The sequence below is a fragment of the Rattus norvegicus genome, chromosome 10 (assembly GCF_036323735.1).
Source record: "Rattus norvegicus strain BN/NHsdMcwi chromosome 10, GRCr8, whole genome shotgun sequence".
Classification (NCBI taxonomy): Eukaryota; Metazoa; Chordata; class Mammalia; order Rodentia; family Muridae; genus Rattus; species Rattus norvegicus.
In genome coordinates, this window is record NC_086028.1 from 43,599,275 (window position 1) to 43,623,598 (window position 24,324).

The 24,324-nt window shown below is 40.2% G+C and overlaps 1 protein-coding gene across 1 annotated transcript; it reads right to left on the minus strand.

Annotated features, from left to right (window-relative positions):
- Positions 1–18,169: 18,169 nt before the first annotated feature.
- On the minus strand, positions 18,170–19,090 carry Or2ak4 (olfactory receptor family 2 subfamily AK member 4). The gene has a single exon (NM_001000014.1). The coding sequence runs from the start codon at positions 19,088–19,090 to the stop codon at positions 18,170–18,172; it is 921 nt and encodes a 306-aa protein (NP_001000014.1).
- Positions 19,091–24,324: the final 5,234 nt, after the last annotated feature.

The following is a 24,324-nucleotide window of genomic DNA, read 5'->3' on the forward strand; positions in this document are numbered from 1 at the left end:
GAGTATAGTTTTCGATATCCTGGGTTTTTTGTTACTCCAAATGAATTTGCAAATTGCTCTTTCTATCTCTATAAAGAATTGAGTTGGAATTTTGATGGGGGTTGCATTGATTCTGTAGATTGCTTTTGGAAAAATGGCCATTTTTACTACATTAATTGTGCCAATCCATGAGCATGGGAGATCTTTCCATCTTCTGAGATCTTCAATTTCTTTCTTCAAAGGCTGGAAGTTCTTGTCATACAGATTTTACACTTGCTTGGTTAGAGTCACACCAAGGTTTTTTTTTTTTATTTGTGACTATTATGAAGGGTATCATTTCCCTAATTTCTTTCTCAGCCTGTTTATCCTTTGAGTAGAGGAAGGATACTGATATATTTGAGTTAATTTTATACCCCCACACTTTGTTGAAGTTGTTTATCAGATTTATTCGTTCTCTGATGGAACTTTGGGGGTCACTTAAATACTATCATATCATCTACAAATGGTGATATTTTGACTTCTTCTACTTTCTTTATTGTTTCTATTTCCATTTTAAATCCTGGATGGATTTGTTCAATTCATTCACCTGTTTGGTTGTATTTTCCTGTAATTCTTTCATGGATTTTTGTGTCTCCTTTTTAAGGGCTTCTGCTTGTTTATTTATGTTGTCCTGCATTTCTTTAAGTAAGTTATTTATGTCCTTCTTAAAGTCCTCCATCATGATCATAAAATGTGATTTTAAATTGAAACCTTGCTTTTCCGGTGTGTTTGGATATCTAGTATTTTCTTTGGTGAGAGAACTCAGCTCTGATAATGCCAATTAGTCTTGGTTTCTGTTGCTTAGGGTCCTGCAACTGCCTCTTGCCATCTGGATGTCTCTGGTGTTAGCTTGTCTAGTTGTTTCTGACAGTGGTTTGACCCTCCTGTAGGCCTCTGAGTCAGCAATCCTGTATAACTGTTTTCCTGTTTCTTTCAGCCATTTCTGGGAACAGGTACTCTGTTCTCAGGTATGTAGCTATCATGGTGACTGGCTTTCAGCTCTTGGTGCAGGCAGGAATCAGAAGTGTCCTGCCCCTGACTGCTCCTAGGTCCCTGTGCCCAGGGGGGCACAGCTAGCACTTGGCGATTACCACTTGAGTCAGGAATGTGAGCAGAGTGTAGTCTCTTCAGATTTCTCAGGACTATCCACACTTCTGGAGTTCTGGCTCTCTCCCCCACGGGATTTGGTTTAGGGAGTTGTGGGATGGGATAAGTTCAGTTCTGGGCACAGTCAGAAACCGGAAGTGCACTGTCCCAAAGGACTTCTGCCTCTGTGTGTCCTAAGTCCACCAGGCAGGTCACTTGGAGCAGAAAAGTTGGTCTTACTCCTGTTTTCAGGTGTGTAAGTGCTCCTGGTGACTGTCTTTCAGCTCTTGGAGCAGGCAGAAATCAGAAGGGTCCTATTCCTGACTGCTCCTAGGTTCCTGCACCCAGAGTACACAGCAGGCACTAGGCAATTCCCTCTTGGGTTTGGAATGTGGGCAGAAGGTAATTTCCTGTGATTTCTCAGGAGTATCCCCACATCTGAAGGTTAAGTCTCTCCCCCAAGGGATTTGGGTGCCAAGAGCTGTTTGAATGGTTTAGCTCAGTTCTGGGCACAGAACAAAACCACAGGTACCTGCAGCTGACTGTTGCTATATTCCTGTGTCCAGAGACACTATGCAGTTTCCTGGGACCAGGGATGAGGGCAAAGTTGGGGAGAAGTGACAGTCTGTGCTGTGGTCTCAAGATGGTCTGTACTTCTGGGTGTTCAACTCTCTTCTCCACCTATTTTTCTCTTTAATGTTCTGTGTTTGTACTCGGAGTTCCAACTCTGCAGCCTTGCACACAAGACCCTCCTGTCTGGTAGTTGCAACCCTCTCTTAGAGTAATCCTTTTTTCTCCATCTTCTAAAGTTTCCAAGACCACTCTGGCATGAAGAAACATCAATTTCCCTAGTAAAAGAGAAATTACTGGTGTCTTCCTTTTAATCACACAGATGAAAGGCCACCTTAAAGCTGTCCTCTGGATATCCCAGTCAAGCCTTCCCTAACCCATGGTTACCCCCTTAATGTCTCTTTACTTGTCATGTATTGTTCAGTGGCACCTTATTCTTTACACCCATAGTCACCAGCACACAGCAGCAAACTCCCATTCAAGTTGTCTTCTGACCACCACACATGAGCCAAGTCATGTGCACCATAATAAATGAACACCTGTAATTAAAAGGAAAGGTTTTTCCATAATGCTGTTGCATGAGGAAGTGGGTGGGAAGGTATAATAGGCCCATCGTGCTAAGGAAAGATCTTGTGGTAGAGTATAGTGAAGGCTGAATGAAAGAAAGCTCTTGATCATGTTTGTAGCCTCTTCCCTGGAATATACATCCCAGGTCTTCATGCCAGGCTGCCTGTGAAGGCTAAATGCTGCTCAGAGAGTCTGTGTCAAGAAAATTCCATTCCTCTCAGTCAGTTACTCAATCTGATTCCCAAACTGACTTAAGAAAACAGCAGAGTCCTCATTCTTAGCCTTCCTTAGCAGAACTTGTTGGCATTTGAGCATCAGGAATGGTCTGCAGATTTGACATCCATACATATGGCTTTAGCCTCCAGGAACTCACATACTCTTTCAAAATTTTCACATAAGAAAGAAAACATTGGTTTCTGCCTGTGCCTGGAGCTGACCCTGTGTCATATCCCTCTGTACCAGAACCCACTGGAAAAAAAGCCAGGCTCAAAGGGTTCTGACACACAGGATTACAGAGAGTCAAGCCACTTTTACTGACAGCAAATGGTGAGGGGCAAGGACAAGAACATAAGCAATAGAATCTAAGGCCACTTAACATAATCAAAACCCAGCCCCCCCCAAGGAAGCCCTGGATACCTCAACACACTGGGAAGGCAAGATTTTCATTTAAAATCACAACTCATGATGATTTTACAGGACTTTAAGAAGGACATAAATAACTCCCTTAAAGAAACACAGGACAACATAGGTAAACAGGTAGGAGCCCTCAAAGAGGAAACACAAAAATCCCTTAAAAATTATGGAAAAAGAGAACTAATCAGGTAAAGGAATTGAACAAAACAATCCAGGATCTAAAAATGGAAATAGAAACAATAAAGGAATCACACAGAGAGACAAGCCAGAAAAAAGAAAACCTAGGAGAGAGATCAGGAGTCATAGACACAAGCATTACCAACAGAATACGAGAAATAGAAGAGAGAATCTCAGGGGCAGTAGATACTATAGAAAACATTGATACAAGTGTCAAAGAAAGTGCAAGTGCAAAAAGCCCCTAACTCAAAACATCCTGGAAATCTAGGACACAACGAGAAGATCAAACCTAAGAATAATAGGTATAGAAGAGAGCAAAGATTCCAAACATAAAGGGCCAGTAAATATCTTCAACAAAATTATAGAAGAAAATTTCCATTACTTAAGAAGAGATGTCCATAAGCATACAAGAAGCATACGGAACTCAAATAGATTGACTGAGAAAATAACACCAAATGCACAAAACAAAGAAAGTAAAAAGGTCAAGTAACATATATTGTTAGACTTACAAGAATTATACAAAACTTCTCATCAGAGATTATGAAAGCCAGAAGATCTTGAGCAGATGTCACACAGATCCTAAGAGAAGACAAATGCCAGCTCAGTCTACTATATCCAGCAAAACACTCAATTAACATAGATAGAGAAACCAAGATGTTCCATGACAAAACCAAATTTACACAAATATCTTTCTACAAATTCAGCCCTATAAAGAATAATAGATGGAAAACTCCAAAACTAGGAAGGAAACTACACCCTAGCAAAAGCAGGAAAGTAGTCTAATTTCAATGAACCAAAATGAAGTTACCCACATAAATATAGTTCCACCTCTAACAACAAAAATAACAGGAAACAACAATCATTGATCTCTCAACATCAATGGACTCAATTCCCCAATAAAAAGACAGACTAACAGACTGGGCACATAAAGAGGACCCAACATTTTGCTGCATACAGGAAACACATCTCAGAGACAAAGACAGACACTACCTTAGAGTAAAACTACCAAACCTGATAAACAACTTCAGCATAGTGGCTGGGTATAAAATTAAACAAATCAGTAGCCTTCTTTGACTCAAAGGATAAACAGGCTGAGAAAGAAATGAGGGAAATGACATTCTTTGCAATAGTCACAAATAATATAAAATACCTCGATGTGACTCTAACCAAGCAAATGAAAGATCTGTAGGACAAGAACTTCAAGACTCTGAAGAAAGAAATTGGAGAAGATCTCAGAAAATGGAAAGATTTCCCATACTCATGGATTGGCAGGACTAATATTATAAAAATCATCATCTCACCAAAGAGCAATCTACAGATTCAATGAAATGCCCATGAAAATTCCAACTCAATTCTTCATAGATTAAGAAAGAGCAATTTACAAATTCATTTGGAATAACAAAATACCCAAGGTAGCTAAAACTATCTTCAAAAATAAAAGAACTTCTGGGGAAATCACCAACCTTGACCTCAAGCTCTATTACAGAGCAATTATGATAAAAACTGTATAGTATTGGTACAGAAACAGGCAGTTAGATCAATGGAATAGAATTGAAGATCCAGATATGAACCTACACTAATCAGAATGCCTAAGACCAAAAACTCAGGTGACAGCAGATATTCACAAGGAAGTGGAGAAGGAGGAGCACTCCTTTATTGTTGGTGGAATTGCAAACTGGTAAAACCACTCTGAAAATCAATATTGGTAAAACCACTCTGGAAATCAATCTGGACGCACCTCAGAAAATTGGACATAGTACTACCAGAGAACCTAGCTGTATCACTCCTGGGCATGTACCCAAATGATGCTCCAACATATAACAAAGACACATTCTTCACTATGTCCATACAGCCTTATTTATAATAGCCATAAGCTGGAAAGACCCAAGATGTCCTTCAACAGAGGAATGGATACAGAAATTTTGGTACATCCTCACAATGGTGTACTACTCAGATATCAAAAACAGTGACTTCATGAAATTCATAGTCAAATGGATTGAACTAGAAAATATCATCCTGACTGAGGTAACAGAATCACACACACACACACACACACACACACACACCCTTACATGGTATGCACTCATTGATAAGTGGATATTAGCCCGAAAACTCAATTTATCCAAGATACAATCCACAGACCACATGAAGCTCAAGAAGGATGACCAAAGTGTAGAGTGGAGATATGGAGCCAAGTTTGGAGCAGAGAATGAAGCAATGGTTATTCAGAGCCTGCCCCACCTGGGGAGCCAGCCTATATACATACAGTCACCAAACCCAGACACTATTACTAATGCCAAGAAGTGCATGCTGACAGGAACCTGATATAGCTGTCTCCTGAGAGGCTCTGCCAGAGCATGACAAGTGTAGAGGCAAATGCTAGTAGCCAACCATTGAACTGAGAATGGGTCCCCATTGGAGGAATCAGAAAAAGGATTGAAGGAGCTGAAGGGGTTTGCAATCCTCTAAGAATAAATTTATCAACACATAGAAACACCTGTTCTGGCACTAACAAAAATGAGTTTCATCTGTTGCCTGTCCGTGGCAGCCCATTTCCCTAGCTGGGCTGCCTTGCCCTGCCTCAGTGGGAAAGGAAACACATATCCCTGCATAGAGTTTGTACACCAGGATGATAACCAGGGAACCTGCACACTCTCAGGAGAGAAGAAGAAGGGAATATTGGAGGGATTTGTGAGGGGGAAAAAGAGGGGGGAATAGTCTGGATGTAAAATTAAAAAATAAATGGAAAAAAGAATGTATCTCACCTGTGTGTGCACACAATAGTTTATGTAATTTATTATATATATTTTTATATACTAGACATGAATACATATACATCTGTAACAATAATAACAAAAGGAGGCTATTAAATGGAATGTGAGAAATGTGGATGCAGTTTGGGGGAGTAAAGGGAAATACAGTAAAATTTTAAAACAAAAGGGAACTGAGCCACAGATACACTACAGAGGAGAAAAATCACGCTTGTAAAAGGCATGGGTTATTTAATAGAAATCTTAGTGTCAGGAAAAGGATACCTCCCTCAAACTGTATTAGTTTTATATTTCTGTGACAAAACACCATGTCTGTCACTAGAGAAAAGCCTCAGTGGTTCACAGCACTATCCGTTGTTCCAAAGGATCTGGGTTCAATATCCAGCATCAAATCACAGCTCACAACCACCTGTAACTTTACTTGAAAGATATTTGCACACTCACACCAACACAGATAAAATGAAAGTAAAAAAATAACAATTGCATCCTCCACAAATGACTTGCTTTTGCTCTTTAGTTTTTTTCTGTCAATGTAATCCATAAACTTACTCTAAATTGAAAGACTGAGGTTGCTAAGTGTTTTCAATACTCTTACCTCATGTGCCCCCCATTTCTGTGATTTGAGAATGATCTGTCCCTACAGATCCTGTGTTTGAATCCTCAGTCCCCAGTGGCAATGGTGTTTGGGAAGATTTTGAACCTTCATGGTATGGAGCCATAGTGATGTGGGTCACTAGGGTGGGTCTTGAGGTTGTGGACACTGGCCCGACTTCCTATCCTGTGGTCTGCTTATGGAGTGCAGCTAGTATATAATGAACCAGTCTCCCTCTTCAAACCGCCATGACTACTGCCACCTCTTCACAATCTTTCTGGTCATATTCCTCTGGGACTGCAAACCAAGGAAATTTCTCAAGGTGCTTTCTTCGAGGTAGTTTATGACAGCACCAAAAAAAGCCTAGTTCAGAAATTGGTACCAACTAGCAAATCCATTGCTGGGAAAAACCTGACCATGCTGTTGTAAAATGAATGTAGTTCATATGACTGTGGAAGTGACTTAAGCCTAGAATAGAGAATCCCATTTCTTAGAAATTCAGAGACAAGAACATTGAGAGAAATGTGGTCAGTGGACACCTTGCTTATGACATTTCAAAGAACAAGTAGGACTTAGAAAGAACCTTGCCATTAATGTGATATTTGGACCAAGAAACTCGATTCATTATACCTATGTGCTGAGAACTTGAGTGATGTCAGATGTAGGATAGTGGACTACTTGGCTTGGGAGAGGCAAGTCTAAAGTTTAGACAGTGTATACACAGGGAAACAGCTGTAGTTGTTGAAGAGGTTAGTGCAATGAAACTTGGTGCTTGGTACTGTGACAATGGAGAAAGCAACTTGATGTCAAAACCCTACCTACCCATCAAAGGCTCCAATGTGTAAACAAGCAAGTTTACAGGAAACAAGAAAGGCTGGACTGAGTCTTTGCTCCTTGACAGCAACCACCTAGGAGATGCTTCCCCAGGGTCAGAACTGATGCATCTCTGGTCAGGTGGGAGACTCAGTGGGCAGGCTCCTTGCCAAGCTGGCATCAGACTTTGGCAGAATTATCCACTCTATCTGAAGGCCTGAAAGATGAAGGACTGGGGGTGGGGCATGGAGAGCAGCTGAGGTCAGGCAGTGTGAGGTGGGGTCCAAGTCCCTGCAGGAAGCTGTGAAGGTGAAGCCTAGATTGTAGTGGAGACCCCAGGATGTTGGGGATGCAGGACTGTGGGACATCTGCCAAGGAAAACTGTGCACATGGTGAGGAGCAGCCCAAGGCAGAGTCTATGTGTGCTACAGGCAGCCAAGCTGGAGCAGTGGGGCTGCCTATGCCTTTGGAGCTTAGAATCTTTCAAGTCCTAGATGCCAGACATGGACTGGCTGAAATCTACATGTTCCGGATCTTTCTGTGGCTTGATCTCTCCTTACTATGCCTTCATTCCTGTCCTTCAGATGGCGAATATACATCATATTCCTTTATATATTGAAGATTTTAAAAGATTACTTATTTATTTACTTTACATCCCAATCAGAGTTATCCTCCCCCTTCCCTTCTCACACAGTTCCTTCCTCCCTCCCATTCCTTCTCCCACTCTCCTCTGAGGAAGGGGCATACGCCCTGGGTATCAATATGCCCAGATACACCAATTCACTGACAGACTGGGCACATCCTCTCTGAATGGGGTCAGACAAGACATTCCAGGCAGGCAACAGAGTTAGGTACAAGACCCTATCCAGTTCATAGGGGATCAAAATGAAGACCAAGTGGCATATTGCTACATTTGTTGGGAGCCTAGGTCCAGCCCATAGATGCTCTTTGGTTGTTGGTTCAGTTTTTGGGAGTCCACAAATGTCCACGTTTGTTGATTCTGTTGGTCTTATTATGTAGCTCCTTTTCCCTCCAGATCCATATATTTTTCCTCCAACTCTACCACAAGACTTCCTGAGCTTTCAATATTTTACTGTGGATGTCTTCATTTGTTTCAACAAGCTACTGGGTGGAGCCTCACAGAGGGTTGTTGCACTAAGCTCCTGCCTGCAAGCATAACAGAATGTGATTAATATTCTTACAGATTGGTTCTTATTCATGGGCTGGGTCTCAATTGGACCAATTTTTGGTAGACAATTCCCTCAGTCTCTACCCAGTCTTTGTCCCTGCACCTCCTGTAGGCAGGACACATTTTGGATCGAAGGTTTTGTGGGTGATACTGTATCCTGAACATCCCTCCACTGAGAGTCCTGCCTGACTACAGGAGATGCTACTTCAGGCTCCATAGCCAACAATGCTTGGTCTCTCAGCTAGAGTCACCCTCATAGATTCCCTGCAGGATCCCCCACACAGGTCTCTGGCAAGTCCTAGACATAATTCTGCCACCCTCAGCTGACTATTTATTCTGGCCCTCTCTCCACACACCTGATGCATCTTCATTCTTATCCCCTTCTCCTTTCTCACCAAGTTCTATCCTGGATCCACTCCAATGACTATTTTTTTTCTCCTTCTGTGTGAGATTACACCATCCATCATTGGGCCTTCCTTGTTATTTAGGTTTTTTGGGTTTATGGATTGTAGCAAGGGTATCCTGCACTTTAGGACTAATAGGCACATGTAAGTCAATACGCACCATTCATCTCCTTTTTGCCATCACTCAGGATGATGGCTTCTAGTTCTATCCATTTGCCTGAAAATTTCATGATATCCTCCTTTTTTATAGCATTCCATTGTATAAATGAACCATATTTTCTTTATCCATTCTTCAATTGAGAGACATTGAGGTTGTTTCCATTTCTGGCTATTACCAATAAAGCTGCTATGAAAATGGTGGAACAGGTTTCATTGTGGTATTTCAGAGAATCTTTTGAGCATATGCCCAGGAGTATTATATCTGGGTCATGAGGTAGAGCTATTCCTAATTTTTTGAGAAAATGCCTGCTTGATTTCCTTATTGTTTGCACAAGTTTGATATATCACCAGCAATGAAGTGGTGGTCCCCTTGCTCCACATCCTTTTCAGCATGTGTTGTCACTTGAGGTTTTGATCTGAGTCATTAAGGGTTTCATGTCCATAAGAGAATCCTCAGTTGAGAATTATCTGTACCCCATTTTAATTGGGTTATTTGATTTGTTGGTGTCTAGATTCTTGATTTATTTATATATGCTTGATATTAGTCCCCAGTTGGATGTAGCTATGGTGAATATCTTTCCCAATTCTGTATGCTGACATTGTGTCCTACTGATGGTGTCCTTTGCCTTGCAGAAATGTTTATGAGATTGCATTTGTTCATTGTTGGTCTCTGAGCCTGAGCTATAAGTGTTTTGTTCAAAAAGTTGCATCTTGTAACAATGAGTTCAAGGATATTCCACAATTCCTGTTCTATTAGGTTTTGTGTATCTGGTTTTACTTTGAGGTCTTTGATCCACTTGGATGTGAGTTTTGCACGGGGTGATAAATATGTATCTATTTGCATCCTTCTACACACAGAAATCCAGTTAGATCAGCAACATTTGTTGAGGATACTTTCTTTTTTCAGTGTTTGGGTTTTGGATCTTTTGTTTGTTGGTATGTGGGCTTATTTCTGGATCTTCAATTTTAATCTAATTGGAATTTAATTGGAATCTATTCCAATAGAATTCAGATTTTTATTACTACTGCTCTGTAGTACAGCCTGAAATTAGGTATGGTGATACCTTCAGATGTTCTTTTATTGTATAGGCTGTTTTTAATATAGCCTCTATTTTTTTTATTTTTCCATATAAAGTTGAGGATTGCTCTTTTAAATTCTATGAAGAATTGTGTTGGAATATTGATGGGAATTGCATTAAATATGTAGATTGCTTTTGATAAGATGACTATTTTTACTGTTAACCAGACTAATAAATGAGCATGGGAGACCTTTCCCCTTCTTGTATCTTCTTCAATTTCTTTCTTCAGAGAATTGAATTTCTTGTCATGCAAGACTTTCAATTGCTTAGATAGAGTTAGACTAGAACTTGCTTTGGCTAGAACTTCAAGTACCATATCAAACAGATAGGGAGAGACTGGACAGCCTTCTCTTGTGCAGCTCCTCACAATGTGCATAGTTTTCTTGATAGTAGAAAAATTGCTTTAAAATTCCCTCTATTTAATTCAATGATGGCTATTGGCTTGTTATACATTGCCTTCATTGTGTTTATATATGTACAGTGAATCCCTGATATCTCCAAGGCTTGTGATAAAATGGTGTTGAAGTTTGTCAAAGGCCTTTTCACCATGTAATAAGATGATTGTGTGGGTTTTTTCCTCTTTCACTTTGTTTATATGGTGGATTTAGTTGATGGAATTTGATATATTGAACTATCCCTGAATCCCTAGGTTGAAGCCTACTTGATCATGATGGATGTTACATTTGATGTGTTCTTGGATTTGGTTTGTGAGTATTTTGTTGAGTACTTTTGTATCAATGATCATAAGAGAAATTGGTCTGAAATTCTCTTTATTTGCCAAGTCTATGTGTAGTTTATGTACTACAGTGACTGTGGCCTCGTAAAATGAGTTTGGTAAAATTTCTTCTGTTTCTATTTTGTGGAATAGATTGAGAAGTATTGGTATTAGCTCTTCTTTGAAAATCTGGTAGTATTCTATGCAAAAAACTATCTGGACCTGGGCATTTTCACTGTTGTTGTGGAAAGCTTCGTGGCTGCTTGTATTTGCTTAGGGATTATAGGACTATTTAGGTAGTTTGTGTGGTCTTTATTTAACTTTGGTAAGTGGAATCTATCCAGAAAATTGTCTTTTCACTTAGACTTTCTAATTTTGTTGAGAATATGCTTTTGAATAATACCTAATGTTTTATTGGATATAGTAGTTGGGATGACAGCTGTGATATCTCAGAGTCTGCAAAACATCTTGTTAGGACCTTCTGGACTTTACAGAGTCTCTGCTGAGAAATCAGCTGTAATTGTCATAGGTCTGTCTTCATATGTTACTTGGCATTTTCCCCTTGCAACTTTTATTAGTCTTTCTTCATTATGAACATTACTGCTTTGATTAGTATACAGAAAGAGGATTTTCTTTTATGCTCCAATCATTTTTGTGGTCTGTAACCTTTTTGAATCATTCATGGCCTGAATCTTGGCCTCCCACACGTATGTAGCACATGGGGAGCTGGGTTTTCATGTGTGTCTCCTAACGAGCAGAATGGGCAGTCCCTGACTCTGTTGCCTTCTTGGGGATCCTATTTCCTTAATTGGGCTGTCTTGTCTAAACTCAGTGGGAGAGGATGAGCCCAGTCTGTTAGTGACTTGATGCATCAGGGTGGATTGGTACTCAGCCGGTGCTCCCCCATCTCAGTGATGGGGAGAAGGAATGGGGGCCGGAACTGTGTGAGGAGGGAAATGGGAGGACAGGGTTCGATTGGGATGTAAAGTGAATAAGCACATATTTTAAAATTTTCAATATATAAAGGAATATCATATATATTCTCCATCTAAAGGACAGGAATGAAGACAAAGTAAAAAACAAAAAAAGGATCAAGTCATAGCAAGATCCAAACCCTGAAGTTCCATGTGTGGCATCTAGGACTTGAAAGACCTAAGCTCCAAAGGCATAAGTAGCCTCACTGCTCCAGTTTGCCTGCCTGTAGAACACATAGATTCTGCCTTGGGCTGCTCCTCACCACGTGCATAGTTTTCCTTAGCAGATGTCCCACAGTCCTGCGTCCCCAGCATCCTGGGGTCTTCACTGCAATCTAGGCTTCACCTTCACAGCTTCCTGCAGGGACTTGGACCCTGCCACACCTTGCCTGACCTTAGCTACTCTCCATCTCCCACCTCCAGTCCTTCATCTTTCAGGTCTTCAGATAGAGTGGATAATTCTGCCAAAGTCTGATGCCAGCTTGGCAAGGAGCCTGCCCACTGGGTCTCCCACCTGACCAGAGACGGATCAGTTCTGACCCTGGGGAAGCATCTCCTAGGTGGTTGCAGTCAAGGAGCAAAGACTCAGTCCAGCCTTTCTTGTTTCCTGTAAACTTGCATGTTTACACATTGGAGCCTTTGATGGGTAGGTAGGGTTTTGACATCAAGTTGCTTTCTCCATTGTCACAGTACCAAGCACTAAGTTTCATGGCACTAACCTCTTCAACAACTACAGCTGTTTCCCTGTGTATACACTGTCTAAACTTTAGACTTGCTCTCACACTTATACTCTGCCAGGCTATTAGTCCACTATCCTACATCTGACATCTCTCAAGTTCTCAGGACATGGATATAATGAAGCCAGATTCTTGGTCCACATATAACATAAATAGCTGGGGTCTATCTACCTGGGTAGATAGCTGGGTAGATGTTTTGCTGTCCTCTGAAATGTCACAAGCTAGGTATCTATTGGCCACATTTTTCTGAAAGGTCTTGTTTCTGAGCTTCTAACTAATGTTGCACTAAGTTCTGCTTCCAAAACAGTGGGACTCTCTTAAGGACTCAAATTCTTCACTCCAAACAGAAACCACTTCCAGAGTCCCAAGTATCACATGATCATTTTTTTTCATAGCAATGGCTCTGGTACTTAGTACCAATTTCTTACTAATTTATCTTCATGGTACTGTGATAAACTACCCTGATGAAAACAACTTAAGAAAGTTTATTTGTCTCACAGTTCAGAGGAATACCACAAAGATGCCGAGGACATGAAAGCAGGCAGGGATAGCATGGTGGTTCAGACAGGAGGCTGGCTGGTCACATTGCACCTAAACTTAGGAAGTGGAGAACAAGATAGGAGGAAAGGCTAAGGTTCACAATCTCAAGTCCCACCCTAGTGACACATGTCACTAGGTTTCCATATCATAAAAGTTCCAACCCCCACCCCAACCAAAATCATTGCAACTGGGGACCAAGGATTCAAATGCAGGATCTGTAGGGACAGATCACCCTCAGTCACAGCAATGGAGGACACATGAGGTCAGAGAATTGAAGATACTTAGCAACCTCAGCCTTACAGTTTAGAGTGAGTTTATGGATTACATTAATGACAAGAAAACACCTTCAGCAAAGTGGCTGGGTATAAAATTAACTCAAATAAATCAGTAGCCTTCCTCTACAAAAAAGAGAAACAAGCCGAGCAAGAAATTAGGGAAATGACACCCTTCATAATAGTCCCAAATAATATAAAATACCTCGCTGTGACTTTAACAAATCAAGTTAAAGATCTGTACGATAAAAACTTCAAGCCTCTGAAGAAAGAAATTGAAGAAGACCTCAGAAGATGGAAAGATCTCCCATGCTCATGGATTGGCAGAATTAATATAGTAAAAATGGCCATTTTTCCAAAAGCAATCTACAGATTCAATGCAATCTCCATCAAAATTCCAACTCAATTGTTTAAAGAGATAGAAAGAGCAATTTGCAAATTCATTTGGAATAACAAAAAACACAGGATAGCAAAATCTATACTCAACAATGAAAGAACTTCTGGGGGGGGATCACCATTCCTGACTTCAAGCAGTATTACAGAGCAATAGTCATAAAAACTGTAAGGCATTGGTACAGAGACTGGCAGATAGATCAGTGGAGTAGAATTAAAGACCCAGAAATGAACCCAAATACGTAAGGTCACTTGATTTTTGATGAAGGAGCCAAAACCATCCAATGGAAAAAAGATAGCATTTTCAGCATATGGTGCTGGTTCAACTGGAGGTCAGCATATAGAAGAATGCAGATCGATCCATGCTTATCACCCTGTACAAAGCTTAAGTCCAAGTAGATCAAGGACCTCCACATCAACCCAGATACACTCAAACTAATAGAAGAAAAGGTGGGGAAGCATCTCGAACACATGGGCAGTGGAGAAAATTTCCTGAACAAAACACCAATGGCTTATGCTCTAAGATCTAGAATCGACAAATGGGATCTCATAAAACTGCAAAGCTTCTGTAAGGCAAAGGACACTGTGGTTAGGAGAAAATGGCAACCACCAGATTGGGAAAAGATCTTTACCAATCCTACAACAGATAGAGGGCTTATACCCAAAACATACAAAGAACTCAAGAAGTTAGATCACAGGGAGACAAATAACCCTACTAAAAATGGGGTTCAGAGCTAAACAAAAATAAACAGCTGAGGAATGCTGAATGGCTGAGAAACACCTAAAGAAATGTTCAACATCTTTAGTCATAAGGGAAATGCAAATCAAAAACAACCCTGAGATTTCACTTCACACCAGTGAGAATGGCTAAGATCAAAAACTCAGGTGACAGCAAATGCTGGCGGGGATGTGGAGAGAGGAACACTCCTCCATTGTTGGTTGGACTGCAAACTGATACAACCATTCTGGAAATCAGTCTGGAGGTTCCTCAGAAAATTGGACATTGAACTACCTGAGGACCCAGCTATACTTCTCTTGGGCCTATACCCAAAAGATGCCCCAACATATAACATATATCATATAGCATATAACATATATCATCCTGAGTGAGGTAAGCCAATCCCAGAAAAACACACATGGTATGCACTCATTGATAAGTGGCTATTAGCCCAAATGCTTGAATTACCCTAGATGCACAGAACACATGAAACTCAAGAAGGATGACCAAAATGCGAATGCTTCACTCCTTCTTTAAAAGGAGAACAAGAAAACCCTTGGCAGGGAATAGGGAGGCAAAGTTTAGAACAGAGGCAGAAGGAACATCCATTCAGAGTCTGCCCCACATGTGGCCCATATATATACAGCCACCCAATTAGACAAGATGGATAAAGCAAAGAAGTGCAGGCCGACAGGAGCCGGATGTAGATCGCTCCTGAGAGACACAGTCAGAATACAGAAAATACATAGGCCAATGCCAGCAGCAAACCACTGAACTGAGATCGGGACCCCTGTTAAAGGGACTAAGCCACTACCCAAAGATTATACATGGACTGACCCTGGGCTCCAACCTCATAGGTAGCAATGAATAGCCTAGTAAGAGCACCAAGGGAAGGGGAAGCCCTTGGTCCTGCCAAGACTGAACCCCCAGTGAACATGATTGTTTCAGGGAGGGGAAGCCCACATAGAAGGGGAGGGGAAAGGGTTTAGGGGGATGTTGGCCCAGAAACTGGGAAGGGGAATAATAATCGAAATGTAAATAAGAAATACTCAAGTTAATAAAGATTAAAAAAAGAAAATAAAAGAGCAAAGGCAAGCTGTTCATGGAGGGTGCGATTCTTATTTTATGACTTTATTTTATTTGCATTGTTAGGAAGGAGCCAGATATGCTCAAAATAAAGTTACAGGCAGTTGTGTTCTGTGATTTGGTGCTGCAAATTCAACCCAGACACTGTGGAAGAAGAGATAGTGCTCTGAGCTATGTCTCCAGTGACAGAGTGCTGTGTCACAGAAATAGAAAATTAAGCAAATTTGAGGGAGGTATCCTGTGCCTGACACTTAGATTTCTATTAAATAGCCCATGTCTTTTGAGAGCACAATTTTTCTCTTCTCTAGGGTATCTCTGGCTATGTTCCCTTTCAGTTTAAAATTATATTACATATTTAAGTGAAATACAGTAACAATATTTTGATCTTCTATTTCTTCCCTCAAATTCTATCCACATTCACCAATTTCAATGTGATAGTTCCTTTTATTGATAATTATTGTCACATGCATTTACGTATTCATATATAGTATAGTATGATATATAGGTAAATCATGTACACACATATATGCACATGAAAATTGTGCAGTACATTCTTTATTTCCATTAATTACCTATTCAATTTACATCTGATTGCTTCCCCCTCCCGTTTCCCACTGACAAAATTCTTCCACTATCCCCTTCCCCCTTCTCCTGTGAGCAGGTTGGGAACCCCTTGGTTATCCCCCCAACCGGGCCCATCAAGTCTGAGCAGGACAGGGTGCATCCTTTTTCCACTGAGGCCAGAAAAGTCAGCCCAGATAGGGGAATGGGATGACACACTGACAACAGATGCAATTCATTTTTATTAGTGCCATGAAGAGGTGTTTCTATCTGTCCTTATAATTATCACTGTAATTATTGGCACCAATTATGAGAAATCTCTAAAATATTTCACAACATATATTATTGTAATAATAATAATAATAATAATAATAATAATAATAATAATTGTGTGGGTGAAGATGTGGATATGTGCATATAAGCATTCCTCAAGGCCAGAGGTCTCACATACCTTGCAGTTTGAGCTACAGACAGTTGTGAGCTACCTTACAAAAGTGCTGGAATTTGAACTCAATTGCTCTGGAAGAGCAGCCAGTGCTATTAACATCTACACCATCACTCTATCCCCACAACATATGTATTTTGATACTGAGAATTTCTTGTCATGTTACTTACACCAGTTCACAGGTGAACACAAGGTTTTTTAGTTGGGTCTTGGATTACATGACAATGGTTGGACCATTTTAAACATGCAGGGGCTCTAGAAAATTGGATCAACACTAAGAGCACTGACTGCTCCTCCAGAGGCCCCAGGTTTCATTCCCAGCTTCATCGTGGCTCACAATCATTTGTAAATTTAAATTAAAACAAAACAATTGATTGTTTTTTAAAATCTGTGCATGCTGGAATAGAACTTTCTTCCCAAATGTACTCTGAGGCCATTCTGGTCCACATAAGGAGCTCCATAATATACAGTATATATACTGGAAATTTGCTTGAAATAATATTATTGCTGTTGGCCTTTATTATATATTAGCCTTGGACAAAATACAGAAATTGTTTATGGATTTTTTAAAGCAGAATCATTCTGTTTCTTTTAGTCTAAAGGTCCTTATCATAAGCTAGTATGGCTGCAGAAAAATCAACGTAAAGTTGTTCATGGAAAGACACAGAGTGCATACTGTCAGACAGATCCATTGATGAGATTTATTGCAAAGCCATTAGTGAATTTTGGGGAAGGTGTTATGAAGGGAGTAAGAATGATATCATTGAACAGCTTAGGAGATCTTAGAAATCTTACTCAGTTGGTAATAGTCACACAAGCATCGAAGCAAGCATTAAATTATCTCCTTTCCAACAATGCTGACCAACCAGAGCCTCCAGGGTCTAAACCACTACCAAAAGACTATACATGGACTGGCCCAGGGCTCCAACTGCATGTGTAGCAGAGAAGAGCTGGTTGGCGCACCAGTGGAAGGGGAAGCCCTTGGTCCTGCCAAGGTTGGACCCATAGTGCAGGGGAATATGGGGGGGAGTAAAAGGGATGGATGGGAGGGATACCCATATGGGGGAGGTGGAGGGGATGGAGATTTATGGACAGGAAATAGGGAAAGGGAATAATATTTGAAATGTAAGTAAAGAAATATATCTAATACAAAAAATTATCTCCTTCCATAGTTCTTTTAGAACTGTCCTTAAAACACATGAGAGTGTAAAAACACAAACTCTTATATAATAACTGTACCTGCAAAGAAAACCAGTAAAACATTCCCAATTTGTGTAAAATATCTGCAAATGTACATCTATATTCATGAACTGCAGAGTGTCCAGAGAAAGAGATAGTAGGCACCTTTACTGACTCCCACAGTCTTGAGAATCCACAGTTCCTTGGATCAGGACAGAAGGTTTTGTGGAAAGCGAATCCAGCCTCACAGGCAGCCAGAGATGCCAGGTCCAGGGACAAAGCCCTTCCATCTCCTTCAGAGACAACATTCAAATGAACGGCAGTGTGTCACTGGGGAGGGGCAAAGGTTCATGCTCTTGTTCAGTCAGTAAGACAATCTGATGAGCTTCCACCAGAATATCAATCCTGAAATCATCCCAGAAATTGCCAAGACCAGGCTTTACATCAGTCCACAGGCCAACCCAAAGACCCACTTTCTGTGTCTATAACCATCATCCCATATGTCTCCTCAGGGCCCCCATGACCTCCTTGTTCCTCAGGCTGTAGATGAAAGGGTTCAGAACAGGGGTGATGATAGAGTAGAGCACAGCCACCACTTTGTCCCTCCCAGGAGAATGCAAGGAGTGTGGCTGGGTGTAGGTGGAGAGAGTAGTGACATAGAACAGGCTGGCCACGGTCAGGTGGGAGGAGCAGGTGGACACAGCTCTACTCTGTCCCTTCCCTGAACCCATCCGGAATACAACAACCAACACTCGAGCATAGGAAGCTAGGATGGCCAGGAAGGGTAACAACAGAATGACAAGGCCACTCAGGAGGATTGTATGCTCATATTGGGACGTGTCTTCACACACCAGTGGCAGGAGAGATGGAACCTCACAGAAAAAGTGGTTAACAATCCTAGATCCACAGAATGGAAGTTGAAATACATACACTGTGTGCACTAAAGCATTGATGGAGCTGCTACTCCAGGCACCAGCGACCATGGAGCAGCAGATCTTCCTGCTCATGAGCACAGGGTAGTGCAAGGGCTGGCAGATGGCTATGTACCTGTCATAGGACATGAAACCCAGCAAGAGGGCTTCAGATGCACCCAGAGTCAGAAACACAAATGCTTGGATCACACATCCCAGAAAGGAAATGGTCTTAGTGTCTGACAGGAAGTTAGCTGCCATCTTGGGCACAGTGGTGGAGATGTACATCATGTCAATGATGGAGAGCTGACTGAGGAGGAAGTACATGGGGGTGTGGAGGGTTCGGTCCAGCCTGATGAGGTGGACCAGTGTGATGTTGCCTATGAGAGCCACTGCAAAAAGCAGGATGATAACTGTGAAGAGAAAGGTGTCCGTGTGTCCATACTGGAAAAGGCCAACCAAGGTGAAGTCTGTTCCACAGCTGTGGTTTCCTTTCTCCATGGCTTAGAAGGAACCATCAAAGCTGATACATTCGGGAGAGGGCATGGCCTGGTGATGACTATCCTTGAGGAGAAAATGACAGCTATTACACTGGATAGTTTTCCTGTTTAGGGCACCTTGACTTCTACCCTGCGTATTAAACTTTCATACATATGAAAAAGAACACACACACACACACACACACACACACACACACACACACACACACATATATACATATATATATATACATGCTTTTTTGTTATTTTTAGCACTCTTAGTTTTGCTTAACCTGTTGTTTCATGTGAATCAATGCAAGACTTTCTATTTCCCTTCATGCCTGACACACTCAGCCTTGAAACACGGTTTGGGTTCTCTGTCCTTACCATTTGTACATGGATGGAGTCATCCATCTCTCTTTTGAATCAATGTTGTTCATAAGTTATAACTGAGGAAATAAGAATAAACATTTTTGAGATCACAATGAAATTTCAATAACCATAAAATCAACTGTTATATAGTTCTCAGCAAATGTTCTATAAATCCTGCAGATCCTTTCTGGTGAGAGACTGGAGTTGGGTCTCTTTCTTTACAGCATTCACTCACTCTGTTCTGTTATCCATGTGAACGTAATATTGACAGGGGAGTCTTAGGAAATCAAAATGCAGAATGAGTCCAGGAAATGAACAAAATACTGAGATCATTGTACAATGTAAAAAATAAGAAGACGGTATAAGCCCTCAACAGGATTACATTATGCAAGAGAACATCATGTGAAATCATACTAAGCATTTTATTACACTATACATATATTACTCACCTGTTGTCTAAAGCAAGTAGAGTACTTTAAAGTAGTAGACGAGAAGGCAACATTTTTTAAACTCTCAATTATTTCTAAAGATGGAGAATTAAGCAGAAATTAATAGTGCAAGGTAGGAAATGATTATCACCTTTCATGTAAAGACTTCAGTTAACCCACACCTCCCCACTATTCCTTAACAGAATAAAATGCCAGACTGTCCACAGTTTCTGTTTGTTCCTCAATTACCCCCAGTGTCAGATGTTATCAGGACCCTGTTAGTAGCCACTGCTGAAAGTGTGACATTGCCTCCTGATTTAAATGGTGCCTGTGCATGTGCATATGTGTATGCCTGTGTCTGTGCATGTGCATGTGTTACTGGAACCAAATGCCAGACCTTGGCATGCACTGTGCCCTGAGTTACAGCCTTAGTAATTGGCTTTTGAGGTTCAGTCTCACTCACCTTGGTCAGTAGCTCAAATGTTATCAACTCCAATCCTGCTCTGACCTTCCTGAGAGCTGGGATAGGAACTGGGCCACTGAGACCAGCCCTGTCCTCGCTTCTCAGCATTAGAAGCATTGGTCAGTGTCTGTTGAATCCTTAAGCCTGTTAAAGTCATTTTTAAATGCTCTGAAATCAGAAAAGGTAAATTTTCCGTTCTCTTCATTACAATATGAGAAGAATTTTTGCTTTTGTTCAATGTGTTGGATATCACCTAGTCTGGTTTCTCATCCTCTAAAGACAAAACTTAGTCTATGGAGGCAGCAGCAATAGCAGCAGCTCTGGTTCTATAAACCTCCCTAGGCCATCCCAACCACAATATGTTTTAGATGTAGATGCTCTGGTTCTATAAACTTCCCTAGGCCATCCCAACCACAATGTGCTTTAGATGTGGTTTTAGAGTGTGCTGTGGCAGCCCAGAGCAGTGGACACACTTGAACTCCTTACTCCTGTGAATTCCTGTCACAATCACATCTATTACCCAAATGAGAGTCTGTATAAGGGTCACTTGGAATCAGCGTAAAAGATGGCCACTACCCTGATGTTCATCCATGCACACTATGCACTGTTCATGTGTGTCAAATTATCATATCACACCTCTGTGATTAATAAACTAAAACACAATTTTCAAATCAGAAAATATTCTAAATATATTGAGAAATGGCAATCTTGTCCCCTGGAACTGGAACAGCCCCAGTTCCTTTCTCCTTGTAAGAAGTGTTCTATGCTCAAGAATTCCAATGGACAGCATTCATAAATGTTGATCTTGCAGGTATTTTTTAAAGCAGTAGTCGGAGTGTGCATCTCTCCAGGAGTTGATTCAATTCAAGAGTATGGGTTACAGGTAGAACAACGCACTTTACCCAGTAATCCCAATGTATAACTCACCAGCAAGAACACCACTGCTATAGCAAACTCATCAGAGAATCCGGCTTCCCTTCAGTAACTTCTTGACTTCCACACTCCTTTGTCAGCTAAGGGGCTGTGCAGCGACAAAGACAGAATTTCATCCTCTATCAACCCGAGCTCTTTAATAAGAGGACCATGGCAAGCTTTTCCTCCAGGTGACTCAGTGTGTGGACTGCCTGTCTTCTTATAAACTTAACTCCAACATAATTTAACTACATCATAAGTGACTGTATAAACATATCACTTTCCTAGGATTTCTCCTCAAAAATGGAATGTTAAATAAGAACAGAAAATAAACCTGCCCAAAAGTATATAGAAAGATGAGACACTTAGAGATAGCAGGTAGAACGTCACAACTCTGCCTCCATGAATAACTCTTAAATACAGTGTCAATATCCAGTGTATTAAGCTATTTAATTTGTATATCCAAAAGGAAATCCTGGCTTCTAAAACCTGTGATATTCAGCACATTTTGGAAACTGTTTGCTCACTGTGAATTTGTAAGAATGTTGATTTTTTGCCTCACATAATTCTTACTTAACATTGAAGAGTTAGGAGGAAAGAAAATATCATTTTGGCGTCTATGGAAGGCCTTTAAGGTCTTAAATGCTCTGGCTGCCTGTGCAAGATTGGACCTCATAGGCATTCCTTCAGAATCCTTCTGGGAAAACCTGGTCTCTGTCCACAATTAAATAAACACATCACACACAAAAGAGATACCATTTTATTAGAACTCATGTTTTCACTGCACAGTAGAAGTTAAAAGAGGTCAGAATTAATGTTCAAAGCATATCTTCATCATGACTGAAGCTGATAAGTTTTTAAAAAAACTCATTTCATTACACACTCTTAACATGCACATCTGCACAGAAGCACAGGAATAACCTGTGAAATGTAGATACTAGGAACATCAATATGATATTTCAAAGGATTGTGTAATCTAGGTTTTGGCTTGTGTCATATATTCCTGAAGACAGTGTTCAAATGGTTAGCATGATCACTGAGGTAGAAGAGTCATGTTTTTGAAAGCCACGGCTCCATTTGATGTAGGAATAAAAAAAATTCTTCACTGTGTCCCAGCTTGGACAAGAAGTTGGATCGATGGTGAAGTGCAATCTTTACCTGCTGCAAAAGTGTTTCTGTCAATCTAAAGAAGATATAGTTTGGATTAGAAGAGAAAAGTGAATGAATCTGTTCAATATTGACTGTATACTGGGTCTGTACTATTTTTTTAATAAGCAGCAACATATCAGCATTTTGTAAACTGAATCGCTGAAATATTTTATCTCAAACACATTCCTAGTTTGTTAGGTAGCATATTTAGTTTTGAATCTATTAATACAAATGTCTGTTTTTCCTTTTGTTCTTTAACCTAAAGACAATATTAAGCTTCCAAGAAGCTTCACTATAGATTTAGCCTTTGATAATATTTACTGGATCGACCCAATCAATTCTAGATAAATCTTTACATGCTACACTGAACCATTTTTTTTAGTACTGATACATTTTTCAATGAGATGTTTTTCTTGATAACATAGTAAACTCAAGAAAAATGATGTTTACATTTTATTCTTCCTGTAGATTACTTATTGTTATTTACATGTAGAGTAATGCGTGAAAAGTGTGCGTCATTTTTCTTCAGATGAATATTTTTTACAATTACAAAGTATTTTTCTGTATCTTTCTACTGCTTATACATTCTTATTAGACATGTTATTTATGTTTTTCTTTCCATTAATCCTAGATTTAATGGTTTCTTCCACATTCAATGGTGTTTTAACCTTATGAATGCATTACACATTGACTGATTACTACTTATGAGAAGACTGATACCACCACAACATATGTGATTCTAGCATTTATACAAACTTCACTCTGTAAATGTAGCCTTAGAAAATCTTTCACTCCACTCTTCTTATTTCATATTTTCTCTTAATTTTACAACTAGTTCTTTTCCTTCTGTGTTTAAACTAAAATTTCAGGTGCAGCCAATAACTAAGATGTAATATTTATGTGTCTAGATAGTCCTCTGTGACACCATTTCTATGCTGGGTAATGAACAGTCTTATCCAAGAAAACTGTTAGTTGCACACAAAGTTCCCAAGTGTAGCTGGCTTACAAGGCAATAAAAATAATCGCTACACCCAGATTGTCATGAATGCCATCTTCATCCATTTTTGTAGGGGGAAGATGTGTTCGAATAGATGGTATCACTTTCCTCATAATGTTTTATTTATTCTTTTATTATTCATGTATGGGTGTTTTGTTACCATTTGTTTCCATATATGGTGTACATGTATGGTTCCTAAAGAAGCCTGAAGAGGGCGTCAGATCCCCATCAACAGATAGTTGGGAACTGTCACATGGGTGCTTGGGATTGAACCTGGTTCCTCTGTAGGAGCAATTAGCGATCACTCTTAACTGCTGAACTCCTCCATTTATTCTTTAAATACTCTTGATAGCTTTATAAATTCATGGTAACTACATTAAGGAAAATAAATGTTATTCACAAGAATCAAATTTTGCTGAGGAGATAAGGAAGAGCACAGAACCACTTTCTGAAATATAATAGCTCCTTTAAGAGCTGAGTCTCCTCTTTGCTCTTTAAAAGTCCATAACTGTTATTGGCAGTACCTAGAGTTTGTATTTTTAGTCAGGCATAAAGACATACACTGTAATCTCAGTCTTGGGAGGTAAAAGTGGAAAGATCAGTATTTCAGAATCATTCTCCACTACTTAGTGGGGTTGAGTCCATTCTGGGTTACATGAAACTTTGCCCCCAAATAAATGAACTTATAGGTAAACAAATGCCAAACCAAACAAAATAAAATATTTATGGATTTGATCTTTCAAGGTAAATATAATTATAACGTGCTGTCTTGAAGCAAAAACTGCCTGCTCCATTTCTCCATTATTACATCAGAAGCTACAAATGTGTACCTTTCCAAATATTCCTTAAATGTATATGTATGGCTATTTTGCCTGAACATGTGTCTATATATCACTTTCATGTCTTATGCCTGCAGGGACCAGAAGAGGGCACCA